We start from the raw sequence: 13,161 nt of genomic DNA, 5'->3' as shown, positions 1-13,161 counted from the left end.
AACTCTATCCCTTACTCCCGATTCCTCTGCCTCTGCCGTACCTGCTCCCAGGAGGAGCAATTCCACTCCAGGACATCCCAGATGGCCTCCTACTTCCAGGACTTTAATTTCCCCTCCTGTTATCAACGATGCAGTCAATCGCATCTCCTCCATTTCCTGCACCTCCCTCCTCGAACCCCACACCCCAAACCTCAATAACATCATGACTCCCTCATTAGGTCCACACTCCCCACCAACCCCTGGTCCTCACATTCCACCCCACTAATCTCCAAAGTGTGTCATCATCCGCCATCTACAGTCAGACCCCACCACCAAAAACATATTTCCCTCCCCATCTCTATCTACATTTTGTTTCCTTTGTGACTCCCTCGTTAGGTCCACACTCTTCACCAACCCCCTTCTCCACACCCAGCATCTTCCCCTGCCGCTGTAAGAGGTGCAAACCCTGCACCCACGCCCCACCTCCAACACCCCCCCCTCCCCCCCCACCTCCATCCAATGCCCCAAAGGATAACTCCACATCTGGCAGAGATTTATTTGCACATCCTCAAACCTTACGTATTGCATCCATTGCTCTCGATGTAGTCACCTCTACACCGGAGAGACCAAGCGCAAACTCGCATAATGGTTCAGGGAACATCTCTCGTCTACCAACCAATCCCACCTCTCTGCAGCCATTCATTTCAACTCCCCCTACTGCTCCCCCTGTGACATGTCCATTCTGGGCCTCCTCCACCACCGAAAGAAAATCGCCCACAAACTATTGGGGGTCCAAAAGTGTGATCCTATCACCCTATCAAGGGTGATCATCCCATTCTTATTTCTGAGCTCCACCCATATAGCTTCATTAGATGATCCCTCAGGAATATCCTCCCTAAGTACTGCAATAATGTTTTCCCTTCTCTCTTGCCTCCCTTTCTATCTTTCCTGTAGCATCTAAACCCCAGAGCATTGAGCTGCCAGTCCTGTCTCTCCCTCTTGACTATAACACCTTTATTTTGCTTTATCTGGAAACACTACCAGCTGTCAACATGTTTTCATTTATTATATTCAAAGCAAAAGCCCTTCAGCGCACATTAGAAATGTTTAGAACAGATCATTCTGCTTGTCATTTCTTTATAAATAATGTACAATGGAGAAACAGAACATTTAGTCAAATGTGTCTTTGCCAAAATTAATGCTCAACACAAGACTTTCCACTCCTGACTGAAAACCACCTAGGAAATCCATAAGGACAAATCCTTTGCAATTTTGAAGACAACTTTCTGAAAAATAGATTCATAGAATGTGGGCATATGCTGTGCATTCATTATTACAAATCCTTGCTTTCCCTAGAGACGGCAGTGGTCAGCTGCCTTCTCAAACTGCAATATTCTTTGGGGACTTTAGGGACCATCACAGTCCTGTGAGATTTTGTAGCCATTTGATCCAACTAAGTGGCTTGCTAGCCCACTTCAGAAGGCAAATAAGAGTCAATCACATTGCCACAAGGATATTAATGAACTAGATAGTTTTGTACAATAATCAGCAGAGGTTACATGGCCAACATTAGGCTTGCTTTTAATTCCTGATCTTACTGAATTCAAATTTTATCACCTGCCATTGTGGGGTTTGAACCCTTATCTCCAAATCATTAAACTTGGGTTCCTATTTCTTAGGTTGTGGATTACTATCCCAGCTTGAGGAGTCAACTGGGTGTCTCTGGGGTGTGACGCGGGATGTCTGCAATGCCTTCTACAGTTTAGTAGCAAATGGCTACTCACTGATTACATTAATGCTACAGCCAATGAAACAGCATCTCTGTAACAACAATATTGATTTCTTTATTCTCCCCTTCTCTACTCATGCCTAGTGTTGTATGAGGTACACAAAGCACTTGCTCAGTCCTTTTTCAATAGCTAGATATTTCTGTACAGGTCACTAGCCTGTTCCGAGAGGCTAGGCCAGGGGTGGGGAACCTGTGGCATTCTAGACCATTGTGTGTGGCCTTTTGAATGAATCCAAATTTTGCAGAACAAATCTTTTATTTTTTATTAATATGTTTTTTCATCCTTTATTATTTTAATTTTAATCTTAAAATGAATGTATTTAAAATACCAGAGGGTAAAAGAAAATTCAACGAAATAATCCTCACAGACAGACCGCCACAATTAAAAAGTTTCTTGGATGCAGCCCTATTAGATTACAACTAACATAATGCGGCCTTCCAACATGAAAAGGTTCCCCACCTCTGGGCTAGGAGGAAGTGAGGACTGCAGATGCTAGAAATTAGAGTTGAAGAGTGTGGTTCTGGAAAAGCACAACCGGTCAGGCAGCTTCCGAGAAGCAGGAGAGTTGACGTTTCAAGCATAACCTCTTCATCAGGAATGAGGGGGGTGGCCCAAGGGGATTGAGAGGGCTGGTGTATATGTATATGGAAGGGCTGGTGGGGCTGGGGGCAAGATAGCTGGGAACACAATAAGTAGATGAAGGTGGGGGTGAAGGTGATAGGTCAGAGAGGAGGGTGGAGCAGATATGTAGGAAGGAAGATGGAGAGGTAGGAGAAATTAGGAAACTGTTGAAATCCACACTGATCCCATGTGGTTGAAAGGTCCTAAGGTGATGATGAGGCATTCTTCCTCCAGGTGTCAGGTGGCTAGAGTTAGGTGGTGAAGGAGGCCCAAGACTTGCACGTCCTTGGCGGAGTGATCAAAAAAATCTCTGGGACACATGAACTAAGAAATCCCACCTGCCCAATGGCTAAACACTTTAAACTTCCCCTTCCACTCTGCCAAGGACATGCAAGTTTCCTCCAATTCCCTCATTTCCCGTCCCCACACCTTATCCCAGATCCAACCTTCCAACTCAGCAGTGCCCTCTTGAACTGTCCTACTTGTCCATCTTCTTTCCCACCTATTTGCTCCACCACCTCTCGGACTTATCATCTTCACTCCCACTTTCATCTACCAATCGCATTCCCAGTTACCTTCCCCCCATGCCCACCACCTCTCCCTCCCCAATTTATCTCTCAGCCCCCTTGGGCCACCTCCTCATTCCTGATGAAGAGCTTATGCTCAAAATGTCGACTTTCCTGCTCCACGGTTGCTACCTAACTGGCTGTGCTTTTCCAGCACTACACTCTTTGTTTCTAGAGGCTGTAAGCTTGAGGGTTGCCTCTCTGCTTGAAGCACAGCTGAACAGGAGACTCCACTGCTGAGAGACTTCCTGCCATAGGCATACTGCAGGCTGATAAACAACTTGTCATTGTTACATGTTATGAGTGCAACTTCCATAGCCATTATGTCCTGGAAATGACTTGGCTCAGAGGCCAAGATGTGTTCCACAAGATGGATCATTTCTTCGGTAGGAACATGGAGGAGAAAGAAGTTCCCCACAATGAGAATCTTTCTTTCATTGAGGATATTGCTCTGTTTGCAGTTGTGCAGAGTCAGTAAAGAAGTACAGGTTTTAGCAGTTCTACCTATTGGCCTTACAAAGTCCAATTTTGTGAAATGAACACAAAAAAAGCAAGACCATTTGCTCAGCATCCCCAATCATTCATGTATATTCTGCAATATAAATTCTTCTTTTTCAGGAAAACTGAACCACCATCATATCTGCAGACTTCCACTGTCCAGAAACCATCTATTCCCTTTCATATCCTGAACGGGAAGAAGTGCCAGCACATTTCATTCATTTAAACAAAAGCACCCTGAGCAGCTTTGATGACAATTCCATATTATGCATGGATAAATAAAACACCCTTGGGCAGTGTACTATCAGGAACTGAGTAATCAACAAGCTCTTATTATCAAGAAAATTACCTTTGCACACGTTACACTAAACAAAAGTAGTGCAAATGAAGTTCAAGGTAATCTGTTAAACTTGCTTTTAGTTTCTTGCAAGTAACTTTATCTGTCTTTATGCAATGTAAGTAGATCACATATACCACTATCTGATTTATAATTAATAATAAATCATGTTACTCATCCATTATTTTTTCTCCTGAATACTAATCTATCGGTCTTGTGAAATTGGAAGCAAGTTAAAAGAAAACACGAGTTCAAAAATGTCAGTCAGTGTTTGAATGGGGACGTTTGTGCATTGGACTCACTTCGTTTGCATTCTGCTGTGATTTCGGAGTGCATCAGTTGTTTTTGCTATTAACCATCCCCTATCACCTTTCATGCTGTCAAGCTATTACTCTATATTTTGGAAGAACTTGAAACCGACCTTCTGCCTTCAGACATTCCCGGGAACACTCCAACATGCAGAATTTCTTTGGGGAGTTAAAATTAAGCTTTGTGTAACAAAAATGTTCATTTTACTATAGGTCTGTTGCCCTATAGAATAGATTATTCACCTAATTCTGAATTTTACTTTTGAGTCAAGACAACAGGATATTAGAGGAGAAAGTGAGGTCTGCAGATGCTGGAGATCAGAGCTGAAAATGTGTTGCTGGAAAAGTGCAGCAGGTCAGGCAGCATCCAAGAAGCAGAAGAATCGACATTTCGGGCATGAGCCCTTCTTTAGGAATGAGGAAAGTGTGTCCAGCAGGCTAAGATAAAAGGTAGGGAGGAGGGACTTGGGGGAGGGGCGATGGAGATGTGATGGGTGGAAGGAGGTCAAGGTGAGGGTGATAGGCCAGAGTGGGGTGGGGGCGGAGAGGTCAGGAAGAAGATTGCAGGTTAGGAAGGCGGTGCTGAGTTTGAGGGAATTGACTGAGACAAGGTGGGGGGAGGGGAAATGAGGAAACTGGAGAAATCTGAGTTCATCCCTTGTGGTTGGAGGGTTCCTAGGCGGAAGATGAGGCGCTCTTCCTCCAACCGTCGTGTTGTTATGGGCTGGCGGTGGAGGCAAAGGCGGCGGAAGAATTGCATTAACGAGTTCAACACGCGGCGAGACATGGAACAATTCTTCCACCGCCTTCGCCTCCATGCCTACTTCTTCAACCAAGATTCTCGCCCATCCTCTGATGACCCCTTCTCCCGCCTCCAACACACCCCATCCACCTGGACACCCCGTGCTGGCCTCTCACCCGCCCTCGATCTCTTTATAGCCAACTGCCGCCGCGATATTATCCGCCTCAACCTGTCCACCCCTCTCACCCACTCCAACCTCTCACCCTCGGAACGTGCAGCCCTCCACTCCCTCCGCTCCAACCCCAACCTCACCATCAAACCGGCAGACAAGGGAGGCACGGTAGTAGTTTGGCGCATTGACCCTTACACCGCTGAGGCTAAACGCCAACTCGCGGACACCTCCTCGTACTGCCCCCTTGACCATGACCCCACCTCCCACCACCAAACCATTCATAACCTCATCACCTCAGGGGATCTCCCATCCACCACCTCCAACCTCATAGTCCCACAACCCCGCACCGCCCGTTTCTACTTCCTGCCCAAAATCCACAAACCTGACTGCCCCGGCCGACCCATTGTCTCAGCCTGCTCCTGCCCCACCAAACTCATCTCCGCATACCTCGACACAGTCCTGTCCCCCTTAGTCCAAGAACTCCCCACCTACGTTTGGGACACCACCCACGCCCTCCACCTCCTCCATGATTTTCGCTTCCCCAGTCCCCAACGCCTTATCTTCACCATGGACATCCAGTCCCTGTACACCTCCATCCCCCATCACGAAGGACTCAAAGCCCTCCGCTTCTTCCTTTCCCACCGTACCAACCAGTACCCTTCCACTGACACCCTCCTTCGACTGACAGAACTGGTCCTCACCCTGAATAACTTCTCTTTCCAATCCTCTCACTTCCTCCAAACCAAAGGAGTAGCCATGGGCACCCGCATGGGCCCCAGCTATGCCTGCCTCTTCGTAGGATATGTGGAACAGTCCATCTTCCGCAACTACACTGGCACCACCCCCCACCTTTTCCTCTGCTACATCGATGACTGTATCGGCGCTGCCTCGTGCTCCCATGAGGAGGTTGAACAGTTCATCAACTTTACCAACACCTTCCACCCCGACCTCAAATTCACCTGGACCGTCTCAGATTCCTCCCTCCCCTTCCTAGACCTTTCCATTTCTATCTCGGGCGACCGAATCAACACGGACATCTACTATAAACCGACTGACTCCCACAGCTACCTAGACTACACCTCCTCCCACCCTGCCCCCTGTAAAAATGCCATCCCATATTCCCAATTCCTTCATCTCCGCCGCATCTGCTCCCAGGAGGACCAGTTCCAATACCGTACAGCCCAGATGGCCTCCTTCTTCAAGGACCGCAGATTCCCACCAGACGTAATCGACGATGCCCTCCACTGCATCTCTTCCACTCCCCGCTCCTCCACCCTTGAGCCCCGCCCCTCCAACCGCCACCAGGACAGAACCACTGGTTCTCACCTACCACCCCACCAACCTCCATATACAGCGTATCATCCACTGTCATTTCCGCCACCTCCAAACGGACCCCACCATCAGGGATATATTTCCTTCCCCTCCCCTATCAGCGTTCCGAAAAGACCACTCCCTCCATGACTCCCTCGTCAGGACCACACCCCCCACCAACCCAACCTCCACTCCCGGCACCTTCCCCTGCAACCACAAGAAATGCAAAACTTGCGCCCACACCTCCTCCCTTACTTCTCTCCAAGGCCCCAAGGACTCCTTCCATATCTGCCACAAATTCACCTGCACCTCCACACACATCATCTATTACATCCGCTGCACCCGATGTGGCCTCCTCTATATTGGGGAGACAGGCCGCCTACTTGCGAAACGTTTCAGAGAACACCTCTGGGACACCCAGACCAACCAACCCAACCACCCCGTGGCTCAACACTTTAACTCCCCCTCCCACTCCACCGCCAGGTCATGCAGGTCCTTGGACTCCTCCACCGCCAGAACGTAACAACACGACGGTTGGAGGAAGAGCGCCTCATCTTCCGCCTGGGAACCCTCCAACCACAAGGGATGAATTAAGATTTCTCCAGTTTCCTCATTTCCCCTCCCCCCACCTTGTCTCAGTCGATTCCCTCGAACTCAGCACCGCCTTCCTAACCTGCAATCTTCTTCCTGACCTCTCCGCCCCCACCCCACTCCGGCCTATCACCCTCACCTTGACCTCCTTCCACCTATCACATCTCCATCGCCCCTCCCCCAAGTCCCTCCTCCCTACCTTTTATCTTAGCCTGCTGGACACACCTTCCTCATTAAGAAGGGCTTATGCCCGAAACATCGAATCTCCTGCTCCTTGGATGCTGCCTGACCTGCTGCGCTTTTCCAGCAACACATTTTCAACAGGATATTAGACCAGGAGAGTGGCAGGACAGAACTGGGAACGGCAGGAAGCAGGATTTGAAGTTGAGACCAGCAGGAGTTATGCCTTTTAGGGAAATGGAGACGTCTGTGCAGAGAATGCAGTGAACATTTCAGATTCTTCAGAATGATTTGAAAGGAAAGTTAATTCTCCTTTCACTCCACAGCCGCTGCCAGAGCTGCTGAGTTTCTCTTGCAATTTCTGTTTTTGTTTCAGATCTCCAGCATCCACAGTTCTTTGTCTTATTCAATTAACAGTTGTTAGGAGGCACTGTGACTGAAAGTCAATGGATCTGAGTCCCATCGACTAACTGACTGGTGATGACTTACATTGGGAATAAAACCAGCAGTGAGCTTCTTCTCCAAGACAGCATCCCAATTGATATCGGCGAGGTAAGGACAACTTTGCATGTCGGCCAGGCTGGAGAGGCGTTGAGCAGAGCTAACTGTAAGCAGCTGAAAAGAATGATTGAAAATTACTAATGTAAGGGGAATCAGCTGTGAAAACATTTGGGCAATGCTTGATACTTCATGCCTAATTCACATACTTCAGATTTGTACAATGTCAACGTCTTCACATCAGACCTATACAACCTATTGCATTGGTATTTCTTTTAATTAAACTGTTTAGGTGTTATGGTCCACCACTGTGGCGGGTGGGATATGAACCGGAATCTTCTGGCTCACAGGTAGGGACACCATCCTTGCAATACAACACCCGAATGAATTACACTAGTATATGTTAACTATTCAAATGTCCAATAAACTACACTGTCTAATTTCTCAGAAACACATCTAAGTGCTACTTAGAGTCACAGAGTCAAAAAGTGTGGTGCTGGAAAAGCACAGCAGGTCAGGCAGCATCCAAGGAGCATGGGAGTTGACATTTCAGGCATAAGCCCTTCATCAGGAATGTGGGGGAGTGGGGGGGGAGGGGGTTGAGCAAGGGGTGTGAGAGATAAATGGGAGGGGGTGGGGCTGTGGGGGGAAGGTAGCTAATTACCTATCGCCTTTGTAGCTGCCTTGCCCCCAGGCCCAACCTCCTCCCATTTATCTCTCAGTCCCCTTGGGACCACCCCATCCCCCTGATGAAAGGCTTATGCCCGATTCTCCTGCTCCTCAGATGTTGCCTGACCTGCTGTGCTTTTCTAGTGCCACACTTTTTGACTGTGATTTCCAGCAACTGCAGTCCTCACTTTCTCCTCAGAGTCAGAGTCATACAGCTGTAAAACATGGGACACAGACCCTTCAGTTCAACGCGACCATGCCGACCAAATATCCTAAATTAATCTCGTTCCATTTGCCAGCATTTGGCCAATAACCTTCTAAATCCTTCCAATTCATACCCCATCCAGATGTCCTTTAAATGTTGGAATTGTACCAGCCTCCACCACTTCCTCTGGCAGCTCATTCTATATAAGCACCATTCTCTGCATGAAAATGTTGCCCCTTAGATCCCTTTTAAATCTTGCATCTCTCACCTTAAACCTATGGCCTTTGGTTTGGACTCCCCCACCCCAGGGAAAAGACCTTGGCTAATATTCCATCCATGGCCCCCATCATTTTATAAACCTCTATGAGGTCACCCCTCAGCCTCCAACACTCTAAGGAAAATAACCCCAGCCTATTCAGCCTCTCCCTATAGCTCAAACTCTCCAACCCTGGCAACATTGCTGTGCTCTTCCAGCACCACCAATCCAAAATCTGGTTTCCAGCATCTGCAGTCACTGTTTTTACCTAACATCTTTGTAAATCCTTTCTGAACCCTGTCAAGTTTCACAACGTTCATCTATAGCAGGGAGACCAGAACTGAAAGCAGTATTCCAAAAGTGGTCTAACCAATATCCTGTACAGCCGCAACATGACCTCCTAACTCCTGTACTCAATGCACTGACAAATAATGGTAAGCATATCGGATGCTTCTTCAGTAAATTACTGGAACCCCCTCCTCAACAGTGTATAGGGAGTACCTCCACCTCAGAGGTTTAAATGGATAGTTAGACTAAGATGTGTCAAATGGCTTCTTCATCTCCACTTATTTCTGAGAATAAATAAAACAATGGTGATAAAACGGGATTGATTTCGCAATAAAAATAACTGAGACTCAAAGGGCTCACCATTGTTAACCAATAAACTGGCAGCAACGTTCAGCAACCCCACATGACACTTAAACTGTAAATCAGGCAGCTGTTGTCTGAAACCCGCTGCCTCAGGAATTATGCAATAATGGTACCTTACTGAGAGGCCGTAATACCATAAGTTATAGAGCAGAATTGGGCTTTTCATTCCATCAAGTTTGCTTCGCTATTTGATCATGGCTGACATGTTTCTCAACCCCATTCTCCTATCTTCTCCTCATAACCCTTGATCACTTATTTCTGTCTTCAATACACTCAATGACTCCATTGCCCTTTGTGGCAATGAGTTCTACAGATCAACCACCCTCTAGCAAAAGAAATTCCTCCTCCTCTCAGTTCGAATGGTTATCCCTTCACTCTGAGGATGCCCTCAGGTCAGAGTCTCTCCTATAAAAGTATAATCATACAAGTACATTGAACAAAATGAATTTGCTATTATTAACTTTTGTATGCCAACTCATCAGACAAAGACAAAGCTCATCATATCATTAAATGTACTCTTTTCTTATTACCAGCTGACAAACATCTTCTCAAGTAGAGTTTACTTTAATAGTATGAAAGTTAAAACTAATTAAAATGCTGAAATAATTTCTAAACATTTTCATTCAGTTTCCTTTATCTCCCTTGACATTTTTCTTTGTTATTCTTTTTGAATCTTATTTGATATTGAATATTCTAGCTGACACTGGCTGGTTTGGACTGCACTACTCTTTAATGTTTCTTAAATTTTTATCAGTTATTGAGAGAGACAATTGTTTGTTTTGTCCTCTCAGATCCAGTTGCGCTGTAGAGAAAGCTGCATGTTTTAAGTATTTGGCAGACAACAACACTCAGTGCAAAAGTCCATTAATATATCCATGGGCAGGTGCATGGGCAGGTGTTTATTCATCACAGAATTCTGTCCACTATTTTTCTGTGCATTCAGAACCACTGAGAAACCAACAAGCAAAGCAATATGTTGGTTATTCCATATCTTCCTCTTCAGTTGGTTATTAAGCACCAGATGGTGCAAACTAAAGTGCATAGGGAAAGTAGTATATATTACTAAGGAAAATAATAATTTTCATTTCACTTAGCCCTCACGTTGGCATCCTGAAGTCACCAGCACCCTTTCTGGGGAAATGTGCCGATGCTGTGAGGTGAGTTTAAAACCAACTTACCGGGTTGGGATCAGAATGAACACTCAGTCGGGGGAAGGTGAGTGGCGAAATTGTCAGCAAGTGAGTCGTACACATTACAGACCAGTTAAGGCATGAGGAAGTTTAACCAGGTCGGATGGTATTTATTTTACTGCTAGGACTCTGATGAACAAGGCAGATGAGTTCAGGGCACAAATTGGAGTACAAAGATACTCTTTCACGGAGAGATAGTTGAGAGGGACAGATTTGGCAGCTCAATAGTCCAGGATACAGCATCTTCACGCAGATCAGAAAGAAGGTAAAAGAGGAGGTGGTGTTGTAATATTGATCAGGGAGTCTATTACAGCAGTAAGGAGGGATGACATCTAGGATGTCTTCTCCAATGAAACCACACGGATAGAACTTAAAGACCAAAAAGGAGCAATCACATTCTGGATGTGTGCTCTAGATCTCCTAACATCTGAGAGAAATAGAGGAATAGAAATGTAGGAAAATTTCAGGGAAGTAGAAGAGTGATAGGGTAGTGATAGGAGGGAATTTCAACTTCTCCAACATTAACTGCCATATGTGAAAGGTTTAGACAGAGATCTTAAAATACATCCAGATCAGCTTTTCAGACCAGTACACAGAAGGCACTATAAGCGACTAGCTGGTCTAAGGCTTAAGTTTAGGTAATGAAGTTGGCGAATGATTGAAGTATCAGTGGGGGAGCATTTTGCAGACAGCGATCATAACGCCTTTAAATTCAAGATTGCTACAGAGAAGGACAAGGATGGATCTGAAACCAAAGTTCTCAACTGTGGAAAGGCTGATTTTAATAAGATTCTATATGATCTGGCCAAAGTGGACTGTAGGCAAATACTTTCAAGTAAATCTCCCAACATGGCGGGATGCATTCAAGTAGGAAATATGAAGAGTACAGGGCCAATATGTTCCAATAAAGAAAAAGGATGGGACCATCAAACCCTCTAAACCAAAAGGTATCAAAGTACATACAGATTATATAGGATTAAGAGAAAAAGAGAGGCCTATGGCAGATGCTGAGACCTCAAACAACAGAAGCCCTAGAGGAGTACAGAATGTGTATGAGGGAACTTAAAAAGATTAGGAGAGCTGAAAGGGGATATGAAAGGATACTGGCAGGTAAAATAAAGGAAAATTCTAGTTATTTTACAGGTACATTAAAGGTTAAAAAAAAGGGAAAGAATATGACCTACTAAGGACCAGAGAATGCAGGTAGGGTTCTAAATACTTTGGGTCAGTGTTCACTAGTACAAGTGACAATGTTGTATAAAAATCAGGGAGAAGGCTTGTGATACAATTAAATAAATTCACAGATAAAGAAGAGGTTCTGAGTGGTCTGGCAGGCTTAAAAATATATAAATATCCAGGCCGGATGAAATGCATCCAAGGTTGCTGGCTGAGGCAAGGAAGGAAATAGCAGGGATACTTCGCAAAAATGTTCAATTCCTCTTTGGCCACAGGAGAGGTGCTGGAAGAGTCAATGTAGTATCATCACTTAAGAAGGAAGCAAGGGATTAGCCAGGAAACTACAAACTGGTCTAACCTCGGTGGTAGGGAAACTGTTGAAAGCGATTCAGAGAGACAGAATTCATCTACATTTGGAGAGGCAGCGATTAATCAAGAACAGCCAACATAGTTTCATTAGGGGGAGGTCACGTCCGAACAACTTGACTGAATTTTTCAAAGAAGAGACAGGTGTGCAGATAGAAATGAAGGGGTAGTTAAATGTTGTGTTTCTCTTTTCATTTCCTTTGAAGATTTTTTGTTTCCCATTAGAAAAGTATTGGTGATGGAATGAAACACTGTTTGGCTGAGAGTTAAGAACCATCCAATCCAAGCCCTTGACGCTATCCAGGTCAAAGCAGCATGTTTGATTGGCACCATGTCCACCCTCCCCATCACCAATGCTCAGGAGCCACAGAAAATACTACCTGCAAGATGCATTGCAGCAACTCACCAAGGCTCCTTCAACAGCATCTTCCTAATCCATGACCACTTCCATCTCGAAGGACAAGAGCAGCAGATATTTGGAGCTGATGGGAACACCATCATCTGCAAGCTCCTCTCCAAGCCACTCACCATCCTGACATGGAAATACACTGATGTTCCTTCAGTTTCGCCACATCAATATCCTGGAGTTCCCTCCATAACAACATTGAGTGTCATCTACCTACAGCAATGGCTCAAGATAGCAGCTCAACTCCACCTTCTCAAGGGCAACTAGGGATGGACAATAAATGCCGGCCCAGCTAGTGACACCCATATCCCACAAGTGAATTAAAAAAAATGTCTTAATAAAACATCTCTGCACTTTCTAACTGGTGTGAGAATATCATATGACATAGGATAAACTAATAATAAGTGCGAGGAGGGGCAGGATGGAGAGGTAAGATGCTGAAATCCATTAGAGCTCCTTGAATTAGAACTGAAGACACTACACTTGGTGTTGATGGTCTCCTTACCTTCCGAAGCAGTGACACCAATCCATTGGACCAGCTAGAGGGGTATTTTATGCTGACCGAGTTGAATATGTGAAGGGCTTCATTAACTGAAGTGTTGGAACGGATTTCGTACGGTCTCTGTGAGAAGAAGTAAACATTGTCTGT

At 45.6% G+C, this 13,161-nt stretch overlaps 1 protein-coding gene across 2 annotated transcripts in view; it reads right to left on the bottom strand.

The window, feature by feature from the left end:
* The window catches only part of LOC132823148 (serine/threonine-protein kinase 32A-like), a 290,383-nt gene that overhangs the window by 60,760 nt on the left and 216,462 nt on the right, over positions 1–13,161 (bottom strand). Inside the window, exons 8-9 of one of the 2 annotated variants that reach the window (XM_060836715.1) lie at positions 13,018–13,134; positions 7,585–7,710 (exon numbers count right to left, since the gene is read on the bottom strand). In XM_060836715.1, coding sequence (XP_060692698.1) covers positions 7,585–7,710; positions 13,018–13,134 — 243 coding nt within the window. The remainder of the gene's footprint in view (positions 1–7,584; positions 7,711–13,017; positions 13,135–13,161) is intronic. The other variant, XM_060836716.1, reaches the window with a different exon arrangement.

This window comes from Hemiscyllium ocellatum, chromosome 16, assembly GCF_020745735.1.
Source record: "Hemiscyllium ocellatum isolate sHemOce1 chromosome 16, sHemOce1.pat.X.cur, whole genome shotgun sequence".
In the NCBI taxonomy this organism is placed as follows: Eukaryota; Metazoa; Chordata; class Chondrichthyes; order Orectolobiformes; family Hemiscylliidae; genus Hemiscyllium; species Hemiscyllium ocellatum.
The sequence above is the reverse complement of the archived record's forward strand: the minus strand, read 5'-3'. Positions and strand labels throughout refer to the sequence as shown.